This window comes from Zootoca vivipara, chromosome 2 (genome assembly GCF_965207765.1).
Source record: "Zootoca vivipara chromosome 2, rZooViv2.hap1.1, whole genome shotgun sequence".
Lineage (NCBI taxonomy): Eukaryota > Metazoa > Chordata > Lepidosauria > Squamata > Lacertidae > Zootoca > Zootoca vivipara.
Window position 1 is genome coordinate 90,992,015 of NC_142584.1, and position 26,313 is coordinate 91,018,327.

General features: G+C 41.3%; 1 protein-coding gene across 1 annotated transcript in view; it reads right to left on the reverse strand.

The window, feature by feature from the left end:
* Positions 1–26,313, reverse strand: part of LOC118081605 (contactin-6) — a 122,189-nt gene that overhangs the window by 47,509 nt on the left and 48,367 nt on the right. The window contains exons 5-8 of the mRNA XM_035108102.3: positions 13,899–14,077; positions 12,081–12,217; positions 9,111–9,240; positions 8,737–8,887 (exon numbers count right to left, since the gene is read on the reverse strand). Of these exons, the coding sequence (XP_034963993.3) occupies positions 8,737–8,887; positions 9,111–9,240; positions 12,081–12,217; positions 13,899–14,077 (597 nt within the window). The remainder of the gene's footprint in view (positions 1–8,736; positions 8,888–9,110; positions 9,241–12,080; positions 12,218–13,898; positions 14,078–26,313) is intronic.

Here is a 26,313-nt window from a genome sequence, read left to right on the forward strand (position 1 = left end):
CCTCGTTTTCCCCAAAGGAAACACAAACCCTGGTTAATGCCAAGACCCCTGGAATCTTGCATCGCGTGGCAGATATTGGCATGGCCTGTAACAATATGTGAATGGTCTTTCTACTTATTTGTGTGTAATTTGTATGGCAATAATACCACAATTTAATAAAACTCCCTTTAACTACAGCATGTGTAAAAGAGTCTTCTCCCTATCTCAGAGCAGATTTTAATGAGCTTTGAAATCAGGTTGCCACAATTTCACTGCAAATAAAATATATACTATTAAACCTGAGGTTAATTTGGATCAAAACAGAATTCCAAATTCCAGTTGAACAGGCTTATTAAAGACATTTGAGTAAATAAAATTACAGTATTAGCAACAATAAGAAGTGAGAGAAAAATATCACTGCTAATTAAAGAGGCAATTATATTCCATTTGTGTGTGTTTTTCTAAGCACACCTTGGGGTGTATAAACTAAAAATACAAATATTTGTCATTGGGAAACACTGTGTAGATATGAAATGTGTCGTCCTTTGTGATTATCTCCTTTGCAATTCATTGAGAAGCTTAAAGTGTGAGAGAGAGAGACGAGTGGGAGCGAGGAAGGAGGGAGGAAGACACAAACAGAAAACACATCATGCAGATAGTGTTGTCTTAAAAATAAAAAAGCACACAACAAAGCATAAATCCTGAAGTTTAAAGGTTGAAGACAATGACTTCCTATATCCAGCTATTAAGATCCTGATTTAGATTCATGGAGCAGCATTCAAAGAACCACACAACTAGGGAAGCTTTGGGTTTGTGTTCACACAGCAGCAACCTCATGCCACATAACAGCTCAAAATTGAACCCAGGAAGTATTTTAAAGGAGGTTTATTATGGGAGACTACTGTTCAGGGGGGGGGGTGTCACTGGCTGTACTCAAATTCTTAGGCACTCCTAAATGAATCTATTTGGATCCCAATCATGATGCCCAGCTTCAAGATATGAATAAAAGCACCCACAATGTGCAGTGAAATATTAGGATTCTGGAGCTCAGGTACATTTCTTTTAGGTTTTAAATCTCGGTTTGTCGTTTAGTCGTTTAGTCGTGTCCGACTCTTCGTGACCCCATGGACCATAGCACGCCAGGCACTCCTGTCTTGCACCACCTCCCGCAGTTTGGTCAAACTCATGTTCGTAGCTTCGAGAACACTGTCCAACCATCTTGTCCTCTGTCGTCCCCTTCTCCTAGTGCCCTCAATCTTTCCCAACATCAGGGTCTTTTCCAAGGATTCTTCTCTTCTCATGAGGTGGCCAAAGTATTCTTCTCTTCTCATGAGGTGGCCAAATCTCGGTTTACTTGTATATTTTATTCTACAAAATACCCCCCCCCCCACTAATCCCAGGTAGTCACAACATCATTAGTTTCCAAGTCTGCTCCAGAGAAGCGGACACGGAGCAATGGATTCAAACTACAAGAAAGAAGATTCCACCTAAACATTAGGAAGAACTTCCTGACAGTAAGAGCTGTTCGGCAGTGGAATTTGCTACCAAGGAGTGTGGTGGTGTCTCCTTCTTTGGAGGTCTTTAAGCAGAGGCTTGAAAGGCATATGTCAAGAATGCTTTGATGGTGTTTCCTGCTTGGCAGGGGGTTGGACTGGATGGCCCTTGTGGTCTCTTCCAACTCTATGATTCTATGATTCTAAGTCTAATATTGGTGCTAGTGAACTGAAATGCCATTAATTGTGAGCCATGGTAAAAGACTCAAGCCTTCAATGAAACAATTAAGAGGTTTAAAGAGAGTTCGAAGGGATTTTGATGACTCTTCTGCCTAGAGTGAATCACTCCCAATCTATTTTTATTTAGGAATAGAGGAAGTAGATGCACACCATGTCAGAACATTGATCTATTTAGCTCTGTATTGTTTACGCCTGTGAGCCATGGGATCCAGACAGAGGTATTTCCCAGTCTCCCTGGAGATACTAAAAAAGGGAACCTTTCACATTCAGCATAAATAGCATGTGCTTCAGTACTAAGCTTTGACTCTTCTGTAACAGTATCCTCAACAAGGAGGTGGGGTAAACAACAACAACAACAACAACAACAACAACAACAACAAACCAACAAACCAACCACCTTTCTGGCTCATAAATTTCATATTTTTTTGTGAAGAAACCTTGTATGTAAGAAGTTACTGCCATGAGCACAACACGGAAACATGAGGAACTGCGCCCATATTGTACACCCACATCCTATAGTTCAGTCCATTCCCACCTCACAGCCATGTTACTTAAGCACCATGACTTCATGTGAAAGAGGCATCAATTGATTACTGGGGTGTGGGGCTGCACTCCATGGTCCTGGCCCCACCCCAGATGCCATGTTTGTGTGGTCATCTGCAGTTGAAGAAGCCCATGTGCAAGCAGTGCAGGCATCTTCAAATCAGCCAGTCATTCTAATGCATGGACATGTAGCAACATGCCCAACCGTTGGGCCAGGGCCCCAGAAGCCTGGCTCCACTCCCCACATTTTTCCTTTGCAGGTCAGTTTGAATTCAGTCCAGTCTGTAAAGGGAAATGTTTCATCTGACTTCATGATGATGTCAGGTGACTGAGAGGTGGGCAGTCTTGTTCACCTTGCACATTGGCCCGCCGGGGATAAGTGATATTGTATATGGCTCTCATAACAACAACAACAACAACAACAACAACAACAATAATAATAATAATAATAATAATAATAATAATAATAATTTATATATACCCCGCCCTCTGACTATGAGCTGCTTTCTCTGTGTGTAGGTACTAGACATGGCACATCCATTTTTTCTGTTTGATAAGTGTTTCATAGTTCTCAACTTAAATCTCATTCCATATTTTCCATGTATTGGGCAGTTAAAACTATTTCAATAATAGGATTATATGACGCTCATACCACAATTAATGTATGCCTATATGTATATATTTACTTCTTTTTTTGCATCTTAGTCTATCTAATTTTTGTCCTCCAACATCCTTTTTTCGGCACCATCTTTAACTCCCTTGAATAATTGTCTGTGTCTTCTGATTGCTTTTCCTTTCTGGTCAGCCAGGCTGCCTACTTTCTCTATGATTGTAGCCCAATCACTGTTGCTGTAATCTAAGTGTCATAAAGACTTTTTTGCATATCTATGAACATGAACTTATGAACGCATAATTACAATTAAAAGAATTCTGTGCTGTGTGAAACTCAGCAAAAACCTTAAGTGGGTAAAGAACATAGCTGTCAACTTCCGGATTGGAAAATAAGGGATCAGCAGCCTCACCCAGCAGCGCGGCATTGGAAATTGGTTCTGCGCATGCCTGGGCAAGCGCAGACGCGATTTCTGGCAGCACTCGGCAAGTGAGCGAGCAACCAGGCTGCTCACTCATAGGTGGGGGCAGGCACAGAGCCTCCCTGGCCAGCAGTGAGGGAGAGGAGCTGCTTCCTTTGAAATCCGGGAAATTTACGGGATATCTAACAATCCGGGATAGCAGCGGGAAACGGATTGAAATAAGGGAGTTTCCCACAAAAAACGGGAGGGTTGACAGCTATGGTAAAGAACAAAGGGAAAGAATTTAACTTAGCTTTGTTGTTGTAGTGGTTATCAAAAAAGGTTTATTTTTTAATAATGTATAGAAGTTATGTATGGGGGAAGTTAACACTTTCTTTAATAATTTAGTTTGCTACTGTTACTTGCTGGCTGATGGAGCCTAATGTTTCATTTGAGCAAAATCTGTGCTGAACTTTCCAGAGGTGCCAATGGACCATGCAGAAGTCACAGCTCTGAGAAGGTGCAAGGGCACTCATTAAAAAAGTTTCATACACTTTCACATCCAACAAAGGAAAACTATGAAAGTTTTGATTAACTGAGGCCAGCAAATTGACACTTTCAGTTGAAAAGTTACAACAAAGGAAGAAATGAGAACTAAGAATGATAGGAAAGGGAGAAGTGCAGACCTTCACCTTTCTTATTGTTACTTTGAAGAAAGAAATGTTTTGTCCCTCTCCTATCAGAGTTTCTTGTTAATGTTCTTGTCCATCTTCTCACATTTTGATATTCAGACAAAAATATGGAACTTTCCCCTAAGATCAGCCTCCATACCAGAGGACTCGAAAGTGATCCAAATAACACAATTTTTATATAAAAAAGGGGGGGAATATTAGAAATTACAGGCCAAATAGCTTAATATCTGTTTGGGGAAAATTTGTGGAAACCACTGTTAAAGACAGAATTACCAAGCATGTAGAAGAACAAGTCTTGCTGAAGAAGAACTGAATGAGATCAGTAACTTGTTAAAGACTGGGAAACAATAAGTAAGTAGCAATACATTAACAGTTCCTACAATGACAGGATGTAAGAATGGTTACAGGTAGGTAGCCGTGTTGGTCTGGGTCGAAGTAAAATAAAAAATTCCTTCAGTAGCACCTTAAAGACCAACTAAGTTTTTATTTTGGTATAAGCTTTCGTGTGCATGCACACTTCTTCAGATACCAGGATGTAAGAAGTGAAGTTCCCTAAGGAACAATATTAGGACTTGTGCTTTTTAACTTGTCTATAAATGATCTGGATTTAATGAATTATTATTCTTCTTCTTTGGCGATCACTCATAGCCGAGTAAGATTGTCGTCCATAAACACAATTTTAACAATGGGTCCGTAAGTGACTGTGGAGGCCAATTCTGGATCCACATGTCCTTCCACAGTGGGGACATTGGTTTCCAGGCAGGAGTTGATCACGGTGTGGATTTGCCATGTGTGCCTTCCTCTTAGCACGTTTCTCCCTTGCATCCTGAGATCAAAGCCCATGACACCTTTGGTAAAGGCTGTTCTCCAACTGGAGCGCTCGCAGGCCAGTGTTTCCCAGTTGTCAGTGTTTATACAACATTTTTAAAGATTTGCCTTGAGACTGTCTTTTTTGTTGTTGACCACCAGCATTATGCTTTTCATTTTTAAGTTCGGAATAGAGTAGTTGCTTTGGAAGATGATCATCAGGTATCTGCACAACATGACCAGTCCAACGAAGTTGATGTTGAAGAATCATTGGTGATCTTTGCTTCTTCCAGTACACTGATATTAGTTCGCCTGTCTTCCCAAGTGATGTGTAAAAGTTTTCGGAGACACCGTTGACGGAATCTTTCAAGGAGTTGGAGATGGTGTTTATAAGTAGTCCATGTTTCACAAGCATATTGTAAGGTTGGTAGTATCAATGTTGGCCCTTGTGGAAAGGTAGGAGAAGTGATCAACATTTTCCACCGTTACACCACTGAGTTGGATTTATGGCACTGCAGAGGGGTTATTTTGTAGTTTTTGGTGCAGCACTTTGGTTTTTTGGATGTTGAGTGATAGGACAAGCTTTTCGTAAGCTTCTGCAAAGATATTTAGGATGGTTTGGAGGTCATCCTCTGAGTGTGCGCACACTACGTTGTCATCAGCATACCAAAGCTCTATGACAGAAGTTATGGTAACCTTTGCATTGTCTCAGCTCTCAAAGCTAAAGCCCACAGAGGTCTATTTAAAAAATGAAAATGGACATGAACTTTCTGGTTGATGAGGACGTAATACAATGTTTAGGTAGGAGGACGGCTTCAGTGCTGGGGGTGGGGAGGAAAAAAAGGGGGGTGAAGATTCCAACTGAGATTCAGAACAGAAGTCAGTTGAATGTTTCACATAAGAGAAAACTAGGATTTGAATGACCAGTATCAGATACTATTTAAAGAAGGTTGTAATAACAATGGTCTGGTTTGCATGACACTGTAAGCCGAAGAACAATCTTAAGGTGTGTTCTTGGATAGAATTTGTATTTAGTGAGGGGAGAGCTTAACCAGCAGCCCAGATTCAAATGACATGCTAAGCCAGGGGTCAGCAAACTTTTTTTAGCATCCCTCAGACCTTGTGGGGGTGGGGGCGGACCATATTTTGAAAAAAAAAATATGAATGAATTTCTATGCCCCACAAATAACCCAGAGATGCATTTTAAATAAAAGGACACATTCTACTCATGTAAAAACACCAGACAGGCCCCACAAATAACCCAGAGATGCATTTTAAATAAAAGGACACATTCTACTCATGTAAAAACATGCTGATTCCTGGACCGTCCACGGGCCGGATTTAGAAGGCGATTGGGCCGCATCCAGACCCCGGGCCTTAGTTTGGGGACCCCTGTGCTAAGCCAAACGTTGGGTTAGCTCAGCATTGTGCAAGAGTAAAAAAGGCTGGGAAGCAGCAGCAAGCAACTGTCCAGGAGTCTGCACATTCTTGTTGTCTTGATAAGTCATAGTTTGGTATATACTCTGTGGTACGAACCACTTCACTGTCTAAATCTGGTGCTTCAAAATGCAGAGTTCCAACAACAAAACTGTTATTCACCTAGATTGCTAAAGCTCCAGTTTAAACATTATTATTGCAAAATGATTTAAAATATTTCAAAGTATTGCCAAATTTACATTCTGCTTCCAATTCTACACCATTCTTATCTGTCTAAACAGAAAGCATAAGACAAACTGAAGCACCGGAGTAGGCTAATAAACTGGGAATGAGAAAACACTTCTTGTTTAAAGCCTGCTCTGTGGACTTTTGTACATCTCTCCAAGACATATATGGCCTTTGTCTTTATTATATTCAATTCTATAGTAGAGAGTATGACTTTATTGCGTAGGAGTATTTCATTTTCTACCTGAGGTTCCACCTAGCACCACTGAAAGGCAATGACAGTGGAAACAATGGCACATGGCACTGTACTGCCACAAGAACCTTCCCACATGAGTTTGATCACAACTGTATGATCAGAGTTTCTCCCTAAGGTCTCTCTAAAGTCACACTAATTTCTTAGCATGCACAACACCAGCTTAGCTCGCTGCAAACTCTCTTACCTATTTTGAGATACAAAAACTCACCTCTGAGAAGTCTGTCAATCAAGCACATTCCCCAGCAGATTAAAATTAATTACAGAACCAAAACCAAAACCTCTCTTCGAAATTAGAGCATCCAGCCCCTAGTTACGCCTCATTAATATCAGAAGTGGAACTTCTTCAAGAAGTTTTCAAAGAAAGGGTGGGAAAGGCTTGAGAAGCATCAAAACTAATCTCCCTATAAAATAGGCTTTAAGCACTGCTGTTTTTCTAGAAAAAGAGGTGCCTGAACTCACCATGAACTTCTCTCTTGTTCTCCCAGAATGGCAATGGCACCCACCTGAGCTCCTGTGAGCAATGGCTGGAAAAAAGCACTGGCTTCAGGTATGGTTAGGAGACCACCAAAAACTTTCTGAACTATTTAAAACATGATATCATTTGATGATACAGAAGTTATGAATGAAAGTCCCCTGTGGTTCAAAATTAGGGTTCAGATTGTTTGCTACTAACAATGCATATCATCAAACTAAATGAACCAAACAACAGAAGAACTGTCTGCTGAATACACTGGTAGAACATTTCAAACGCAAGTGAAACTTTTCAGATAATAAAATATTTTGGCTTAACATTAGGCACCACTTTGAATATCCCATAGGTCATCTGTTAGCAATCAGTGAATAGTCTTTATTTACAGGTAGGTAGCCGTGCTGGTCTGAGTCGAAGCAAAATTCCTTCAGTAGCACCTTAAAGACCAACTAAGTTTTTATTTTGGTATGAGCTTTCGTGTGCATGCACACTTCGTCACATACCTTGAATCTGACGAAGTGTGCATGCACACGAAAGCTCATACCAAAATAAAAACTTAGTTGGTCTTTAAGGTGCTACTGAAGGAATAGTCTTTATTTGTTAGTGTAGTGTATTGCAGCAGTTACAACACCAGTTCAGTCACTTTGGTTTAGTTAAAGAGCTTCTACTGTTTTTCTTTTTTGACAATGTACCATGGAAGAGAAATAAAAGAGGAGGTGACACATGCAACTCTCTCCTCCACATCGTCATGTGAGATGGACTTTTCTGCTGATGATGCTGGAGCTCCTAGCTCTTATTTGTGTTTAGAAGCCATCAAACTAAGAATTCAGAAGTTTTCCAAATCTGCATTTCTGACCCATATCTGGCCCCTGTAGGTAAAGGGGATACATTTCTCCTCAGATACCAAAAGATGGACAATTAGGTATAATTATCATTGTCCAGTTAAAGAGTGGGATTCGGTTGAAGAAACAATGACCTGATTTATTTAACATAATATATTAAAAGGTGAAAATAATAGGCTTACGTTTCCCTGTAAGTCTGACAAATGTACAACTCAGAAAATATTTATGCCATTTTGGCATAAAAGCGGTATATAGATTAATAAAAAGAAAACATAAAAAATAGAATGCTCTTGTACACGCAACAGCCAGATTACCTAGAGTCAACTTCAATCAGATTATCATTTTGTATCATTTAATTTATCTTATCCAGCAGCTCTACTTTATTTTAGCATGTTTCTTCAATCATCTCACCATTTTTGAAATGATTTTGCTTCTACTTCCCAGGCTTCTCCTGCAGGAGAAAATAACAACCATCGGATACACCCAACAATCTTTAGACATTTTTTCTATTAATGAGCAGCAGGCCTCTATGTCACATGGCATTGCTGTTGATATTTGAGGGGTTTGTGACATGGCATGGATTTCAGCCATTCGTGGTTTTTTTTAAAAAAAAAAAAGAGTAAAAGAAATTCAATGAAATAGTGAAAGCTCCTTCCAGGTGGCCCAGTAGCTCCTTGAATCCTGCCAAGATTTGATAAACAGATCACTTAGAAACAAAAGAAAAAGAAAAGGGGGGGGGTTACCTTTTGCTTTGCCGTAGCGTTTCAGTGCCTTTCTTCCAGCTAATGACAGCCTTGGGAGAGGCCTCTGGCTTGCATCCAATTGCAACTTGGCCTCCCACTTGGACAACTGACGTTTTTTTCACAGGATGTTTGGAAAAATCAGGGGCTGAAACTATAAATAAGTTAAATAAAAAAGTGGGTGTAGAGATATATGGAGCCTAGCAGTTCAAAGAAAATGAACTAATGAGTTTTCATTCTTTAGCTTTGAAATGTATGGGTCTTTCCTCTTGGCTTGTCTCCTCCATGACCGGCATGGCTCCCCCCACCCTTTCATTCTCAGAACTTAGTTGTTTATAACATTCCAGTCTTTCCCTTTGAAGGAATTGTTAACTTACCTTTTACTCTTAACTCGGCATTGGAATAGATGGAATCGTATTGGTTTTCTGCAACACACTGATAGAAGCCAGAGTCTGAAATGTTCAGCATAGTTATAGTAAGAGTTCCATTTTCAATTTGAAATCTTTCCTAAAAAAAAAAGAAGAAGGAAGGAAGCCAATATTAATACTATTAAAACCATATTTAAAATGTTTTATTTTATTTAGTTTAAAGAGAAAGAGAAGTTGTCCCTGCTAGAGTGAAGAAAGAACATATGTCTGTGCATGCAGCCTCTATGTCAAGGTTGCCAAATTCAAACCCCCAGGAGCCACACCTGTGGTTCTGCCCTCTGGCACGTTAGTTTCACCTGAATCAGCCGCCAATACAATTCCAGTGCACCACACTGCATTTCCGTCATAGGTACCAGGCATTATTCCTTTTAACCTGGGTTTGAGATCAGCAGGAAGGTTGGGTGGGAGTATGATGACACTTTGTACATGCAAAGCCCTGACATTATTCAATATATTTTAAGGAGTGCTTCAGGTTGTATTGGGGATCCTTTGAGGATCTGCTGTATGTGCCCTGAGCTATATGTGTTAAAAGACTTGCTGGCCAAAGAATGAAATTGCCTTTTGACTGCTGATGATGCAGTAATCAGTTTTGTGTTTGAAAGTCTGGGTGTGTACTCTGAACTTATCTGATTTCAAGAGCTCCCACGTACATATGTGCAGGTGGCATTTCCAACCCAGTTGGGCACTGTGGAGTGTTCCAGTCAGAGGCACCGATGCTTCTGAATACCTGCTTTTGGAGGCCGCAGGAGGGCATAGGACTCCTGTGCTTGAATCCCGCTTGCGGGTTTCTACAGATATTGGGCTGCCCCGAGAGAACAGGATGTGGGACTAGATGGGCCATTGGCCACTTCCAGCAGGCTCTTACATTTTTTAACCAAACTATTAGCCATGCCTATTTTAGAATACGCCATTCTATCTCCCTATCTCTCCCTATCTTCCTGGTTTTCTGTTTCATTCTCCTTTGTCAGTCAGTCAGAATTCTATAGCCCCTGAGCTCAAGCTCTGGTAGTTTTCCCACCCTAAATCAAGGGTGCTGATACCTGTCTCTTGTGCATGGATGGTGCTGTTTGGCTACATCAGGTTTCATACTCGAGAAATAAGGACGAAACATATTTTCAATTCATTGTTTTGCCATGAGACAACAGTTATGTTCACCCAATGCCACACACACACACACACACACACACACACACACACACACACACTGCTGATCTCTCTGCACTCTACACAAGTGGTGTCTCCAAGCCAGTGAGCATCCTAATTCCACAGGCTCCAAATCGAGGAATGTAGGGAATTGACTTATATCGAGACAGATCATTGGCCCATCTAGCTCATTACTGTCCACACCAGGGTTTCCCAAACTTGGGTCTCCAGCTGTTTTTGGACTACAAATTCCATCACCCCTAGCTAGCAAGACCAGTGGTCAGGGATGATGGGAACTGTAGTCCAAAAACAGCTGGAGATCCAGTTCGGGAAACACTGGTCTACACTGATAGGCAGCAGTTCTGCAGGAGCCCAGGCAGGAGCCCTGCACAACACTACCTAGGTAGGGATTGATCCTGAAACCTCCTGCATGCAAAGCAGATGCTCTATCTCTGAGTCACAGTCCTGTCTCTTCACTTGTGGAGATTATATTCACCGAATATGCAGGCATTGGGGTCAAAGCCAGCGTCTCTCTCTCTCTCTCTCATCATACACACACACACACACACACACACACAAAAAAAAATGTTTGTTTTTTTAACTATTGGTCCTGTCTCTCCCATGTTTTCAAGTTGTTTCTATTTCATCTGGAAGCCAACTTGAGTCCCTTTCAGGGGAAAAGGTGGGATATAAATAAATATGATAATAATGTTGGCTGGCTCAGTCCCACTGTCTCTTCCATGTGTCGGATTCCCTTCTGTTGAAATGAATAGAAAGGAATGAATGCACAAGATGTCTGTGTGATCATCGTGATGTGTGTAGCTCTGGTTCTGGGCATATGTGTTAAGAATCAAATGTGCATAACTGCAGGGATTTTTTAATAGTTTAAGATGATGCCAATCATGAGAGAGAGAGAGAGAGAGAGAGAGAGAGAGAGAGAGAGAGAGAGAGAGAGAGAGAGAGAGAGAGAGAGAGAGAGAGAGAGAGAAGCGTAGCTGAAGAAAGGGTGACTCCTACTGATTTTTTTTAAACCGATCCTTCAGCACTCTGGTTTTTCCTTAGAGGATTCTCCCTCAAGTATTGACCCATCCCAACCTTGCTTAGCTTAAAAATTTGATGAGGACACAGCCTCAGGTTGTATGGATGGTACACAGCAATCTAATTAACAACATTCCATTACTTCTCCACTTTTTACTTCCACAGAGCTTGCTGCAAATATCTTCTGCATACTTAGTTCAACCTGCAGGCTGTTGCTGTCCTCAGAGTGAATCTCTCTCTCTCTCTCTCTCTCTCTCTCTCTCTCTCTCTCTCTCTCTCTCTCTCTTCCACCCACCGACCCACAAAACCATATGAATGTGAAACACATCAACATATACACTTTATTTCAAATGGAAGCTCTACTTTTCTATCTTTTTAGGCTGCTTTTCTTTTGAGTCATATAACCAATCTGATAAATAATCATTCACAAGTAAGAAAAAGCAATGGACAAATGAATGGCTGTTGCAATCTAGCTTGATAAAGATACAACACAGATATTTTGTTGCAGTGGTACTAGGCATTCTCCTTCAAACCATGGAGTGGAAATGGCGGATGGTGAGATATTGTCCACCCTTTTATTTCATGCTAAAATCTGGAATCACTCAATGGAACCAGTTGCTGATTGATTCAGAAGAGAGTTAGATTTTCAAAGGGACAAAAGAAAAGCAGGAAAGCGTCACAAAAAGCGGAATTCGTTACAAATTTTGAGCTGAAGCCAAAATGAATCCCAGATCTTACCTCTGATACAAGGGGCTGGCCATTTTTAAACCAGCTATATGAGGGGCTGGGCTTCCCAGTTGCTTCACATTCCCAAACCAATGTGTCATAAAGAGAGAGAGAGGCATTCTCAATGCTTTTATTCCATTCAGGGAGTGCTGTTATCAATGGGGAAAAACACACAGAATTATTGTAACTTTATTGTAGGCTCCTTTCCCCTAAAGCCTTGGAACATGTGACAAAATAAAAACATAAATTTAAATAAATAAGCTTATCAGAACAGCCTAATGTATACTTCTTCAGGAGAAATGTGTGTTAAAAACTCTGCATTTTGAAGCTGGCCATTTCTCTGTTGTTGTCTGTGACATTTACGTGTTATATGAGGAATTAGTACAGAAATATACATTTAACCATGGATATACAGCATAATAAAACCTAAAACCCCATTCGGAGTGGGAGCGACCAGGAAACCTATGCTAAGACGTCTGCACACATTACCCTTCACTCTGACTTTAGTGCATTTTCACCCTGGTCTTTGAATCCATGTACACAACGTCATCCACAATTACCCACAGTCCACCGGGATGTATAATGGAGGAGCATCCCACTTCCCACCCACCTTGCAGCCTGCCCACTACAATCCCCTTCATGTTTTCTTATAATTCAGCCCCCTTAAATTCAAATTCAGCCCCTTGCAGGTGGGTTAACACAGAGCAGTCAAGTACAACATTCCTAGGGTGAACATGTTTACACATGAGGAGGAATGTTTGCCCAGCCAGCAGGTAAACTTCCTGTTTCCTTCTGGGCTGGGAAAGGCTTTCTCTACATGTGACCAGAGGTGGGCATGACCTTCCCTATGCAGGTAACAACAAAAGCACAGGGCAGGACAGCCACCTCTCTCTCTTTGACTCCATTCCTCAAAGAAGCAACATATATATGCTTAATCTGAGATGCTCTCTTGGTTTGCAGCCAAGAGAAGACAAAGGAGCTATCTCCTTATGGGATAGTTTCCAGGTATATTACTTTTGTAACTTAAGTCTGCCTTCTGGGATCCATCTGTGAACAGAATGTGAGTGAGTAAACTCTTTCTATACTTTTATAGAAGACTGTGTCGTGTCTATTCTTTTCTATTTCTTTTCTATTTCCGTTCTGTACCGGTTTCCTAAAAGGGTCGAGCGAAACATGGGGTTAATCTCTTTCCAAATCTTTATATAATTATCTTGAAATAGATTATGATTCCTTGCAGTCAGCCATATCCCTAAATATTTCACCTTTTTGCCTAATTCTTTGTTTACATCCTCTGCTTCTGGAAGGACGTGCTGACAGTGCTTTTTCCAAAGAACCCACCACCACCACCACAAACCACTGGGATCTTCTTCCTTGTTTAGTCCTGTCTTTCCCAACCTGTGCCCTCTATCTGTCTGGGAACTCAACTTCCATAACCCCTGACCAGCATGGCCCATGGTCAGGAATCATGGGAATTATAGCCTGAAGATCTGCTGGGCACAAAGTTAGGGAGCTCTGCCATGGATAAACGGGGGGAAGAGGAGATGACAAAATAATTTCTCTCTGCCACTTAATATTTTGTATGAATGAAACCACTTTACCCCTCCATTTTTCTTTGTATTTATCTTTGTAGCCCAAGGATGCTATGAGCTACCTTTATAGTCTACCACTGATGCATAATATTTCATATTCACTGAATTCTGAACTACACCAGTCATGTTATTATTTTTGTCCTTGATTTCTTCCTGTGAAGACTAAATGTTATATAAAGGGTTTAAGTAGTATTTCACAATAATGCTGGTATTCTATCTGGAAACAATTCAATTTTCTCACCATATATAAGCAGCTGGCCTTTTGCAGCATTCCTCCCCCGAATGTTTCCTGCAATGCATTCGTAGGAGCCTTCATCTTCTTGCTGAAAGTCTGGGATTTCAAGGATTCCTTTGGATGTGTGGATTTTTCTAGCCAATGGGCTACCATCAGATTTCCTCCAGATGATACTGGGAACAGGACTAAATTAATACAAATCATTAGACAATGTAAGAGCCCAGGTAATCCTTTCTTATATGAAGGGAGGAAGTAAGTCCTTGAACTTTTGAAATTATCAGCAACCACCCAAAAACTTAAGAAGTTATTGTTCTGAAATGATCCCAAACTTTTTTGTGAGTTTTAGCCTTTTAGATAATTGTGGGATTAACACATCATTTATATATATTGGGGGGGGTGTTTTACACACACACACACACACACACACACACACACACACACACATGGGGGGGGTGTTACAAGGTACATAAGTTGTCTCTATTTTCAGATCCTAAAGTCCTTTCTACAGATCAATCATATTTGATATGAGACTTTGATGTTATATACAGTATAAGGGGGGAGGGGGGAGAGGTTCCATTTCAAACTGAAATACACAACTAGTCCTAAAATCTGCCAAGGCTCCATTTTCCAAATGTTTGGTGCTACTGAGAGCCTGTGAGGTGCAGTGTTTAGAGTCTCGGCCTGAGATCTGGGAGATACAGGTTTCAAATTGCCCCCTTGGCCATCCGTGAAGCTCACTGGGTGACATTGGGCCAGTCATTGCCTCTCATCTTAACCAACCTCACAGTGTTTGTTGTGGGGATTACATCACAATGGGAAGAACCATGTGCATCGCCTTGAGCTCCTCGGAGAAAAATGTGGGATGTGAATGCAATAAGTAAATAATTTGAAGGGAACTTGAAAAGGGAAAGCAGTCATTGCACAAAACAGACTTCAGAAGGAATCCAGAAGTATACTTTTACCCATATGGTAGAATTTCCAAGAAGCTCTAAAATTGCAATTGTAAATTGCCAAAAGGTTCTAACATTGTAAAGACTGTAAATTGTAAAGACTGCTGACATTATCCAGGCATGATATTTGATAGGATACAGCTTACTTTGTCAGGTGTAAACTGCAATACACGGATTTACACACACACACTTGCAAACATCACATGAAGCACGTTGTTTTATTTTCACAATAAGCCTGCTTAACGACAAGATCTAGGAGTAGAGATCCTAGAAGCCTTGCTACTGATGCTGAGATGCACTTGAAATGTCTAAGAGGAAGCAAAGCACAACATTGAAGGTGCCTTAAAGATAATCTAACTCAAATCCATCCCCTCAGGCAGGAACAAGAAATGTGAATCTGCAGAGAGAATAGTGCAGAGAAGGAAACCACACGCGAACTCGCCTCAAACTGGTTGCATTTTACAACAAACAAAAGCTTTACTCTGTTTGAGTGCATCACTACAAATCAAACTGATGGAACATTAGACATGACACTAAAAGAGGAAGCTGAAAATTATAAATTACAAGCAAAAGGCAAAGGAGTGATGAGCAGAAGGAGGGGACTAGAGAGACTGGAATAAGGGGAACTTTTATCAGCTAGGGAGAGCAATGCTTTGTTTTGCATTTTTATAGCTTTTTATCATTTTAATTTATATTTAGATCAATGTTCTTTATATGATAAAACACTCAAGTGTGAACATGGCTATAAATACGTCTAGAGTTTCTGGCAACATCAGAAAACACACAAGGCTCACTTTCTTGATTTATTATGTCACCAGAACACTTTGAAATATTAATAGTCTTGCATTTCACGGCTGCCTTTCAGGCTCCTGCAAAGGAAAATAAGCTGCTTTGCTGCAGCAGAAAGACCGAAAATGCCTTCAGAACAGCTTTTAACAAAGGCTTTGAGGCAGTGTTGGTGGTGCTGGTGCTGGTGCTGCCACAGAAAGAGATATGCAAAGTTTCAGATGTGATGAAAATCTATCTGACACAAACTGTTCTGATTCATGTAAAAAATAGCAATAAAAAGTGTTGGTTGGGTAGATGGTGGCCATTGTCTGGCTTTCCATTTTTTATTGAGCAACTTGAGGCTTTGAGTTTGCACAATCCACTTCCAATGTGCAGTAGGAAGTGGGCACATGGGCCTGTGTCCCACTATATGGAATCAGCTGCAGGTTTTACCAGTGTTTGAATCCTGAATAATACTGTATAGCAGAAGTGGTTCCCAACCGGTGATCCGTGGATCACAGGGGGGCCTTGTAACCCACCCAAGGGGGTCTGTGGCACCATTCACATAACAAAAACTACCATAGAGATAACAAAATTTTCAAAAGCAGGAGGTCCATGGCTTTGCTTTTGAAAAACAGGGGGGCTGCAGTACTTAGCTAACTGGGAACCACTGCTATATGGAAACCCTTTCACGGATCACTGCCTTGTCATGGCGAAGGGGCTTGAATAACTCAGAGAAGCTATGAGCTATGCCGTGCAGGGCCACCCAAGATAGACAGGTCATAGTGGAGAGTTTTGACTAAACATGATCTACATGGAACAGGAACTGGCAAGCCACTCCAGTATCCCTGCCAAGAAAACTCCATGGACAAAGACAACAGGAAGATAGAAGTTATGACGCTGGAAGATGAGCCCCTCAGGTCAGAAGGCATCCAACATGCTACTGAGGAAGAGCAGAGGACAAGTACAACTAGATTCAGAGCTGATGAAGCGGCTAGGCCAAAGCCAAAAAGTCGCTCAGTTGTGGATATGCCTGGAAGCGAAAGGAAAGTCCAATGCTGTAAAGATACTAATGAGAAGGAAGGACTCCCTGGAAAAGACCCTGATGTTGGGAAAGATTGAGGGCACAAGGAGAAGGGGACGACAGAGGACGAGATGGTTGGACAGTGTTCTTGAAGCTATGAACATGAGTCTGACCAAACTGCAGGAGGCAGTGCAAGACAGGAGTGCCTCGTGTGCTCTAGTCCATGGGGTCATGAAGAGCCGGACACCACTAAGCGACTAAACAACAACAACAACAAGCTATATGGAGATAAAAACCAATAAGCAGAAGGAATATTATTCTTGTAGCAGTTACAGGTAGGTAGCTGTGTTGGTCTGCCATAGTTGAAACAAAATAAAAAAATTCCTTTCAGGAGCACCTTAGAGACCAACTAAGTTTGTCATTGGTATGAGCTTCTTTGTATCTGAAGAAGTCTGCTTGCACACGAAAGCTCATACCAATGACAAACTTTGTTGATCTCTAGGATGCTACTGGAAGGAATATGTTTTTTTTTATTCTTGTAGCAGGTGTGCATTTATTTTCCTCCTTCCTCAAGGAAGACTACTCCCAAAGGGAGCAGGTTGAGGGGAGGACCATGTGGGGGGCCTGCTGGATCTTCATCCTGAGCTCTTCAACCTTTGTATAAGGAGTGTGGGCAGGTGAGGTGGTTGGGGAGAGAAACAGCAGGGACACTGAGGCATTATTGGGTTGAGAATACCCTTTAGTGATCTGCTAGGCAGTAGGACAGGTGGGACTTATGGGGATCCCCTTTAAGGCCCAACATGCACTTTGTGTGAATGCTGGACAGTAGCACCCAGATGCATGTGTGCATTCACATTCAAGGCTCACCTAGTAATCAAGCCCCCTGCTGCTGCCCAGTTTGCTGGGGAGTCACCATCTGCAACTGTATGACATGCTAAAGCAGGCATCCCCAAACTGCGGCCCTCCAGATGTTTTGGTCTACAACTCCCACGATCCCTAGCTAACAGGACCAGTGGTCGGGGAAGATGGGAATTGTAGTCCAAAACATCTGGAGGGCCGAAGTTTGGGGATGCCTGTGCTAAAGGATCTGAAGGGATGCTGTTCTACCAGAATTAACTAAAATTCTCACTTGCCTGTATACTTTCTGAATTTGGTTGATTGGTTAAACTGTTTGCAGTTCTTCCAAGCTGTTATATTAAGAGATATGGCCATTATCCTAATGTTTCGTCTCATGAGTCTTCTTGGCAGGTGTGATGCATTGTACGTACAGCATCTTTCCCTGAGCCTCTGCACTTTTGAGGCACTCTGATATTTAAACTATCGGCAGTACTATCTTCTTATCAGTTTTGTATAACATTTGAATTGTTTATGTTTGTGTTATATTTTAGGGGGGTGTTACATGCTATTTTATAGTGGAATGATGGGGTATAAACTTGTTTTACTAAATAAAACAATTCCATTTGTTTTATTTTCTGGCTTTTTGCTTGTGGAAATCCAAAACACATTTCCACTGGAAAACCTGGGGCTCAGGCTACCTTTGTAGACTTGGCCCAGACATAACCAATGTCTGCAGAATTGAAAAACCTACACATCTACAGTATTGTGACCCTAGAAAGCTGCTTTAAACTGTGCTAGACAACTGGTCTATTTCAGGAGTTGGAACCTCCAACCCACAGATGAAACTTGTCCCACCAAGTGTTTGAATTTGGCCCATGAGGCCTTGTTCCACCAACCACACCCATGTGTCTCACACCTGACACAAGAGCATTCTGACTGGCAAACATTTCAGACAGACATATTGTTAGCACTGGTACCTGCAGGGGCAACTCAGGTAATATTGTAAACATGGGTAACAATTATGCCGCCCACTGAGTGGAAGAGCTGGAACTCAGAAGTAGGGCACTCCATGCAAAAGGTCCCGGGTTCAGTTCCTGACATCTCCTGGTAGGTCTGGGGTAGACTAATGCCTGGAACCTAGGAGAGCCACTGGGCTCTTCCTTAATCCATAAGTGATAGGAATGAGGGGGAAAGACTGCAGTATGTGAAAAATTGGCAGGGGAACGGTCCTCAGGTTCTGTGACCAGGGAAACTCTTCCCTCTGTGAGAGTTTTCAAGAATAAAATGGTGCCTCTTGAATTCTAGCATTTCATGCCATTGTTGGTACCACCTATTGGGTTTGTTTGATCTGTCCCCAGCTAACTCTTTAACTAGAGATCCTGGGGACTTGGCCTGAAACTTGATCCATGCAAAGTTTGTGTTCCATCCAGCCCTTCGCTGTCAGTTGTTATTTTTCATTTCTAATGTAGACTTGGGCATCCATACCAAGAAGCGCTGCTCTAATTGGAACTCCTTTTTCAAACTTCTATCATCTCTTGTATGACTGTGAAATCTTTTCTGATCAGGTCAAATAAGAGATGTAATTGGAGTAGACTTGTAGTAGATTGATATAGATCAGGGGTGGCATTCTTGAGGGTATTACAGGCTTTTAAACCAGTATCACATATTTTAGCCATGGGCAAATGACTTCTTTTCATTAAAACTGGATACAGAATTTGATTCCAATTCCATCGTCAATTTTGATAGTGGCTTCTTCTTCTTCTTCTTGTTGTTGTTGTTGTTGTTGTTGTTGTTGTTGTTGTTGTTGTTGTTGTATAAAAATAGCATGAATTCTCAATAAATAAATTAAAAACACTCATTTTAGAAAAGGATGGGGGAAATTAAGAACTCACCACCTACACTTATCTTACCCAGAAATGAGCCATTTACATACTTTCCTAACCTCTGCAAACTGTACATTCTTTTTTTAAAAAATGTAATTTCTGGAATAAGAGAAAGTTGGCAATGAACCACCAAAGCTAGAGGCAGCACTCCATGAGGAGAAGCCTCTTCTGTCAGGCTGTCAGCTCAGGTTTACTGTGTCCTGCGATGAGGCTGTCCTCTTGTTTTCCTTTTCCATATCAAATACTCATAATTACTTCCTCAGGGATCATTCCCAAGAAGTCCTTTCCTCCTCCGCCACCTCCTCCTCCTCCTCCTCCTCCTCCTCCTCCTCCTCCTCTCCCTTCTCCCTTTCCTTCTTTTGTGTGTGCCTGGGTATTTTTTAATTCTTTTCCACGAGACTAAAGCTGTCTGACACATAAAGGCAGTGTGTGCATTAACATTGCTTTACCAAGATAAGTTGTTGCATTGAACACTTAGCTGTGCTTTATTCTCTCCCAAGGATAATGGCTTTGTGCTGAGCTGCAAGAAATGATACCAAGAATCAAGAGAGTGATAAGGAGTTCTAGGCAGGGGTGGATTACCAATTGTGCTGCAGGGTAGGGCGGCCCCAACTAAACCAGGACACTTTGCTGTGGTATAATATCTTGAATTCCCATTGCTGCCTGCATTGGGTTTCATGCATCTTTGCTGCAACTCTCCATGTGTTCCCTTTGTGTTAATAGGAGACAAGCAGAAGCCATAATCCCAGTATGATGATCTAAAGAGAAATGGTAGACTGCTTATCACGAAGAGAAGAATATCTTTTGTACTGCAGAAATATTTAGGTCAGACTGTAGTAGATAGGAACAAAGAGGATTCTCTCTGACTGTGTATGGCTATGCCCATTTGGTAGATGAAGGCTAGCAAATGAGAACTTGTGGTGTATGCTGCAAAGACAGGAAGCTTTTAAATATGGGTCAACAGATGGATTCAGGGGCCTTTTACCTGGGGGCCCTGATGAGTATTAGGATATTGCTGAACAGCTTTCAATATTATCTGGCTGAAAAGGAACCAAATCCACAGGTTCCACAAACTTCCTGTTGCCCCACAACATCACACCCAAAATGGAGCTTTCACATGTTTTTGAATGTGGAGGAAATGTACAAGATGCTGACACAAAGAAAGCTTGTGTGTCTCCTGGACAACGTGAAGGCTGTGTTTTAGTTCCAAACAGCTGGGGATGAAAAGAAAGTGCAGTGAATTTGTCTGTGCTGTTAAAAAACAAACAAACCAAAGCCAACACTACGTCACTCAGCTAAGCCTCGGCAATTCTGGGTGGAGACTGTTACCACAGAGTGCTGTGTGGGATCAATAAGGATGCTTTAGGAAGTTGATCTTTATGTATTTTGATATGAATTGGCCTGATCTGGTGTCAGGTAGCCAGGCAAGGCTTACTGTTATGTACTGAGCTGAATCCTAGAACAATAGGATTCAGAATCAGCGGGAGCTACCCAATCCAACTCCAGGTGGAAGTGAATCCGCAACCTGATTGGCCTGCTGGAGCAGCCAATCAGGCGGCTGGCAGAAGTGAATCTGCTACCTGATTGGCCTGTAGGAGCAGCCAATCAGGCTGCAGGCAAAAGTCAATCCACAATATAATTGGCCCACAGGTGTAGCCCTGAAGTAGCCAATCACGCAAGGCCCATTGTGTAAATAATGTATATAAGCAGATGGTTTTGGGAAAAGAGCCATTCGTCTTCTCTTCTCCTCCTTGATGACTATGAGCTGAATAAAGAGCATGAAATTCACTCTTGACTCCGAGTATATTTCACTTACCTTCCCCCTCTCTGTAGATAACAGAATGAAGCGAAAGCAGTCTTTTGCAGCAAGAGAGAGGTTTCTTGAACACAGCACAAACATTCAGTGTCCGTTCTCACCCTGCAGGTGCTCCCAATTGAGTTCCTCCCACTTCCCTCGAGTTACTTCCGTCTTCCTGTCTCTTCACCACGTGATCCCTCCACCACCACTGAGCCTTCTGAGAAGCTACCCTATCCAGATGCCGGGCTCTAGGGCTCATGACCTGCACACTTTCTAGTGAGGGAGATTCAACCAGCTCTCTCTTCCCGTTCCTCTCCCCTTGGTTTTTCTTCTTGCAGCTCAGCCCAACTGTCAGTTTCCGAACTGTGTCCTTCCGCGAACCGTTGCTCTAGGTCGATATGATCCTCCTGCTTCAGTATCAGGCCCTTGCACGGGGGGGGGGGGCTCCCACCATTCTTCCTCAGAGCAATACCCTTCAGTCTGGTTCCCGGCATCTGGTCAGAATCCACAAACTGATCTTCTGCAACTAATGTGCAGATCAGAACTGAATCTGCACTTCTAAGATGTTTCAGTTAAGTTCTTGACTGATTCTATATAATCAAAATACATTTCATAATATGTATTTTGCAAGAAAAATACAGTTAAAATGCTTATATTGAAATTTTAAAATACTTATTTAAATGGTATTTAAATGAACATTTTTGCAAAAATGAATAAAAAATAAATAAACCCCAGGTTAATGCAGAAATGGGATGGAGCCAAATTATGCACAAAGGTCATATCTGCACTATACATTTAAAGCAGTATCATACCGAGTGGCAGACAAAAATGATAGACTATGCGGAATTAGCAAGACTAACTAACAGGATCCGAAACCAGGGAGAGGCAAAGTTCCAAAAAGACTGGAGTAAATTTGTGGACTATATGGAGAGGAACTGTAGAAGTTTAAAGACACTTGCAGGACTGAAATAAATCCTACGAAATGACTTTAAGTAGAAGGAGTAAAGGAACTGTGAGATAAGAGTAGATAAGAAAACCAGATGAGGGGAGGGAGGGAAGTCAAAGCTCGGCAGAGCATTGTGAATTTGAGATAGAATAATAGGCGTTAAAAAGAGAAAAATTGTGTGTGTTTGTGTTGTGGAATGTTTTGTTTTGTTAATGTGTTTATTTGAAAAATCTAATAAATTGCTTTTAAAAATAAAATAAAATAAAGCAGTATCATACCACTTTCAACAGTCATGGCTTCCCCCAAAGAATCCTGGGAACTATAGTTTGTTAAGGACACTCTTACGGTAGAGTTGTTCATACATTCCTAGAACAATATAAGAACAACTATGAAAATAATGTCAGTCACCTGACCCCAGGTTCATGTGATAAGGTTGTTGTTGTTGTTTAGTCGTTTAGTCGTGTCCGACTCTTCGTGACCCCATGGACCATAGCACGCCAGGCACTCCTGTCTCGCACTGCCTCCCGCAGTTTGGTCAAACTCATGTTCGTAGCTTCGAGAACACTGTCCAACCATCTTGTCCTCTGTCGTCCCCTTCTCCTAGTGCCCTCAATCTTTCCCAACATCAGGGTCTTTTCCAAGGATTCTTCTCTTCTCATGAGGTGGCCAAAGTATTGGAGCCTCAGCTTCACGATCTGTCCTTCCAGGGAGCACTCAGGGCTGATTTCCTTAAGAATGGATAGGTTTGATCTTCTTGCAGTCCATGGGACTCTCAAGAGTCTCCTCCAGCACCATAATTCAAAAGCATCAATTCTTCGGCGATCAGCCTTCTTTATGGTCCAACTCTCACTTCCATACATCACTACTGGGAAAACCATAGCTTTAACTATACGGACCTTTGTCGGCAAGGTGATGTCTCTGCTTTTTAAGATGCTGTCTAGGTTTGTCATTGCTTTTCTCCCAAGAAGCAGGCGTCTTTTAATTTCGTGACTGCTGTCACCATCTACAGTGATCAAGGAGCCCAAGAAAGTAAAATCTCTCACTGCCTCCATTTCTTCCCCTTCTATTTGCCAGGAGGTGATGGGACCAGTGGCCATGATCTTGGTTTTTTTGATGTTGAGCTTCAGACCATATTTTGCGCTCTCCTCTTTCACCCTCATTAAAAGGTTCTTTAATTCCTCCTCGCTTTCTGCCATCAAGGTTGTGTCATCTGCATATCTGAGGTTGTTGATATTTCTTCCAGCAATCTTAATTCCGGCTTGGGATTCATCTAGTCCAGCCTTTCGCATGATGAATTCTGCATATAAGTTAAATAAGCAGGGAGACAATATACAACCTTGTCGTACTCCTTTCCCAATTTTGAACCAATCAGTTGTTCCATATCCAGTTCTAACTGTAGCTTCTTGTCCCACATAGAGATTTCTCAGGAGACAGATGAGGTGATCAGGCACTCCCATTTCTTTAAGAACTTGCCATAGTTTGCTGTGGTCGACACAGTCAAAGGCTTTTGCATAGTCAATGAAGCAGAAGTAGACGTTTTTCTGGAACTCTCTAGCTTTCTCCATAATCCAGCGCATGTTTGCTATTTGGTCTCTGGTTCCTCTGCCCCTTCGAAATCCAGCTTGCACTTCTGGGAGTTCTCGGTCCACATACTGCCTAAGCCTGCCTTGTAGAATTTTAAGCATAACCTTGCTAGTGTGTGAAATGAGCGCAATTGTGCGGTAGTTGGAGCATTCTTTGGCACTGCCCTTCTTTGGAATCGGGATGTAGACTGATCTTCTCCAATCCTCTGGCCATTGCTGAGTTTTCCAAACTTGCTGGCATATTGGGTGTAGCACCTTAACAGCATCATCTTTTAAAATTTTAAACAGTTCAGCTGGAATATCATCACTTCCACTGGCCTTGTTATTAGCAATGCTTTCTAAGGCCCATTTGACTTCACTCTCCAAGATGTCTGGCTCAAGGCCAGCAACCACACTACCTGAGGTGTAGGAGACCTCCATATCTTTCTGGTATAATTCCTCTGTGTATTCTTGCCACCTCTTCTTGATGTCTTCTGCTTCTGTTAGGTCCTTACCACTTTTGTCCTTGATTATGGTAATCTTTGTACGAAATGTTCCTTTCATATCTCCAATTTTCTTGAACAGATCTCTGGTTTTCCCCATTCTATTGTTTTCCTCTATTTCTTTGCATTGCTCATTTAAGAAGACCCTCTTGTCTCTCCTTGCTGTTTTTTGGAAATCTGCATTCAGTTTCCTGTATTAATACCCAGTTACAGTCATTAATACCCTTACATGGAAATGTCTTATATGAATCAGTTGGCTTGGAATGAGACTTTGGTTCTGAAGCTGTGGTGACACATGACTCTCAATTCATTATGAAAGGCCTGCTTAGCAGTGATCCATTGCAACTAAGAAGTGGAAATATTTTAACAAGGGGGGAAAAGAACTCTTGCAAAAAGACCACATTAAAATTTCATATCCAGAGAGAGAGAGAGGTTTTGCTACTGTTCATTTTAATAAGAGTCCATGTTTTATGTGATAATTTAAAGACACTGGAAAAATACAGTGTTTGAATAAAGGGCAGTTTTCACTTTATTACCTCAGTTCTACAAATACCCATTAGTAAGTAGTTCCATACTCTAGTGTTTATACGTTGTGTCTAATAATATATAACCTTTGCTAACAACAGTATATTGTATGTTCCCCCCCTGATACTGGATGCGATAGTGATTCAGAAGGAAAAGTATATAACTGAGCAAAATATGCTTGAAATACATATGGGATACTTTTTGACATGAAGTTAATATTTGCAATATTCAAACTTTACAGGATTTTTCAATTATGCCAGTCCATTTTCTATATGAGAAATTTCAAAGCAAAATTTCAATTCCCATTTTGAAGAACAAACCCTTAAGGTGTTCAGAACCAGAATTCTTGCCAGAAGCTTAATTGCTTTGATTTAGGCCAGCTTCAACTTGAATTTCCCACAAGCTGTCAACTTTCAAACACTAAATTGTTATTGCAATTTACCCAATGCTGGTGAATTGTAATGTACCTAATGTTCGACCACCCTAAGGACATTGGGGGGGGGGTTCCCTGAACCCTATGTAGTATATTTGAAGAGGGATGGGGGGGGGAGAGACGCACATGAGAAGTGGGAATGGAAATTCTGTTGTGTAGCCAAAAGTCCTTGTGCTGGTGCAAGTACTTCTAAAATCTTAAAATGGCAAATGCCATACCCCTGCTCCAGAAAGGATTCAACACACTCCTTGAAAACCTGTTCCCAATTTTGGCAGCAATTTTACCCACCGAAACATTCCACTTTATCACTTTGGTCAAATCTTTCCCAACCACACCAAGCTGCAAGAGTAGCACAGCTGTATATCTTTATTTCCTACTTCTTGCCTTAAAGCACTAGCTTAAAGACTTTAAAAATAATAATAATTGTATTATTGTCCTGCCATGTCCTGCCATGTCCAGTCTGTAAACTGTCAATATGGGTAGAATCATGTTTCACTACTTTCCTGGAGATAGCATACTTTCTCTATGGTAATTTTTGAGTAATACGGGGCATTTTGAAACTCCTTTGTTGTACTACCATAACTTGTTTCATTAGTGTACTATACTTTTTTATTATTATTCCTTGTGACAACGCAGCACATGATGCCCTCTGTCCCCAGTCTGACCTGGTTTTTGCATTTGCATTAGTGTAATCTGTGGTTTGGTTGCAAGTTGGATATAATTGCAGATGTCACTGTGGTACTGATGTTTGCATTATGCTAATAATAGTATTAACGAGGCCATATTTCCTCATTTAAAAGATGCAGATAAAGGGGTGTTTTTGGCATGATAGCCACTGATGCAAACATAGCTTTTTGTAAAAGGAATTACAAGATCTCAAATGCGTTATGCTTCACAAATAATTAAGACCCCCCCCCGACACACTTCAGCATGAATAAGTGGACACAGTGCGAAAATGTGCATCTATGGCAGTGAAGATAAATCTATAATTCGTTTGCCTGAACGCTCCAAAGCATTGAAAGAACACTGGCTGCAGTCACTATTTTATTTATATCCTACAGAACAGGCAGCAGACCCAGGAATCCATAAGTTACCAAATTAAAACAGAGAAGAAGAAAAATATTTTCTTCGAAGTGACAAGTCTAGTCACACTGGGCATCAATTTCAGTTTGACTGGAACAACGCAGGAATA